The 2,049-nt window shown below is 60.9% G+C and overlaps 1 protein-coding gene across 1 annotated transcript in view; it reads left to right on the top strand.

Moving 5' to 3' along the window:
- PES1 (pescadillo ribosomal biogenesis factor 1) overlaps positions 1-1,786 on the top strand; it is a 7,357-nt gene extending 5,571 nt beyond the window's left edge. The window contains exons 12-13 of the mRNA XM_009642925.2: positions 585-752; positions 1,159-1,786. Coding sequence (XP_009641220.1) covers positions 585-752; positions 1,159-1,245 — 255 coding nt within the window. The 3' untranslated portion in view covers positions 1,246-1,786. The remainder of the gene's footprint in view (positions 1-584; positions 753-1,158) is intronic.
- Positions 1,787-2,049: the final 263 nt, after the last annotated feature.

The raw sequence follows: 2,049 nt of genomic DNA, 5'->3' as shown, positions 1-2,049 counted from the left end.
GGACCCAGGTGAGGCGGGGCTCCACGGTCGGAGGAGGAGAGGAGCTGGGTGGTGTTTGTTTCTGTCTTGGCCAGGGACTGACCCCCTCTGGGGCCAGTGACTGCTCTCCTGTTGGTAACGGTGGTCTCTCTGTAGATGAAGAGAGTGAGGAGGAGGAGGAAGAACAGGAGGAAGAGGAGGATGACAATGACAAAGAAGAGGACGAGGAAGACGAGTCTGAAAAAGAAGAGGAGATGAAATTAAAGAAGATGGAAGAGCAGAAGGCTCAGAGCAACAAGGTACGGTTCCCGGCAGCAGGCTGGGAGCCCCAAGAGGAGGCAGCTGGGGCTCTGCTCACAGCGGAGTGTCCTGGCTGAGTCCCTCTTCTGGGACTGCTGTGGCTGTGCCGCTCCTGCACCAGCCACCGCGCTGCTGGGTCCTGGCCCTGTGTTGGTGAGCTGCGGCTCCCACGCACACTCAGGAACTGCTGCCTGCTCCGGAGGGTGCTGCAGCTCTTCTGTGGTCCCCAGGGAATGGTCTCTGTCCCTGGGGAAGGGTGGTGGGCTCCCAGCCTTTGGGGTCCTGAGCACTCCGGCTCCCCACAGGCGCTTCCCGTGAAGGTGACTGCTGGCAAGCTGCGGCTGGAGGACAGGCAGCGCCTGGAGCAGGAGCAGCAAAGCGAGGAGAAGCGCCTGGCTATCATGATGATGAAGAAGAGGGAGAAATACCTCTACAAGAAGATCATGTTTGGCAAGAAGCGCAAAGTCCGAGAGGTACAAGTGTAGGGCTGCTCCGCACCAAGGACCCTTGCCTGGATCCTGGTGCTAGCTCTTCCCAAATTGGCTTGCAGCTACGGGTCACTAAAGCCGGGTCTGTCCCTGTCTCGGGGGAGAGGGAGCAGCCTCTGCTTCTGCGGCTCTGCCAGCTCTGGGCTGCTCCTGCCGCTCCTCTCAGCCCCTGGCACAGGGCAGAGCTCCCCGTGCTCCCTCGGGGCTGTGGCTTGCGCTCAGTGAGGGAAGCTGCCACCCTTCCCTGCGCCCCACGCCTGGCCCAGGTGCCGGCAGCAGATGGGTCCATCTCCCCCTGTACAGCTGGGGGTTTGGTAGTAGTGAGGGTAGTGCAGCCCTCGGTGTCTGTGGAACTGCTCTGACCAGGGCTTGGGGGGGTGTTTCTCCACAGGCGAACAAACTCGCTGCGAAGAGGAAAGCCCACGACACTGCCATCAAAGAGGAGAAAAAGAAAAGCAAGAAGGCGCAACAGGCGTGATGGGGCCTGGGGGCTCCCCTCGGGGGCTGGCCGGCTGGCCGCGCCCTGCAAATGCCATTGCATTTGGGTGAAAAACCCTCGGCTTTGTTCTTGGGACAGAAATGCTAAATTGAAACATTCTCCAGCTGTAAATACACTTCCCGCTGTGCCTTTCCCCAGGCTCCCTTGGCTCCCCTCTGCTGGTGCCACTGCCTGGCCTGGGCTGCGGGATTGGCATCACAAGGATTGTCCTCTTCATGCTGGTGCCACATCTGCTTCCCAACTCACAGCGGGGTGGTGAGCGAGGAAGAGGAGGCTGGGGAGAGCTCTGGGCTCCCGCAGGCCCCTCCAAGATTGTTCCTTTGGAATTTGCACAGCCCTGGGCAGAGGAACCAAGCCCCTGTGGCGGAGCAGGAGCTCCCCAGGGGCTGCCCAGCTTGGTGGGGTACCACAGGCTCTTTTGGAGGCTCGGCACAAGCTGCGGGGCTTTGCCCCAGCCTCGGTGGAGAGGAGTCCGTGGCAGAGGGGAGCCCAACCCGCTGCCCTCCAGCATCCACGTGGCAAGCCCCATTTCTCTTGTATTTCTATTTTTAATTAAAGGAAGTGACACTTCCCCAATGGCAGTGTTTGTCTGTTCCCTCCCAGCCGTGGCTGCTCTTGCCCGGCCCTGGGCATGGCAGAGGAGGCGTGGATCGATTCAGCTGAGACACACGCAGGGCTGGAGAGGGCTCCTCATCCTGCACTGGGTGTAGGTACAGCTGTTGGGAGGTGGAACAGAAGGGACAGAGCCTGGTCCCCACTCCAAGTGCCATGACCCACGGCTGC

The sequence above is a fragment of the Egretta garzetta genome, unplaced genomic scaffold (assembly GCF_000687185.1).
Source record: "Egretta garzetta isolate BGI_Z169 unplaced genomic scaffold, ASM68718v1 scaffold7, whole genome shotgun sequence".
NCBI classification, from domain to species: domain Eukaryota; kingdom Metazoa; phylum Chordata; class Aves; order Pelecaniformes; family Ardeidae; genus Egretta; species Egretta garzetta.
The sequence above is the reverse complement of the archived record's forward strand: the minus strand, read 5'-3'. Positions and strand labels throughout refer to the sequence as shown.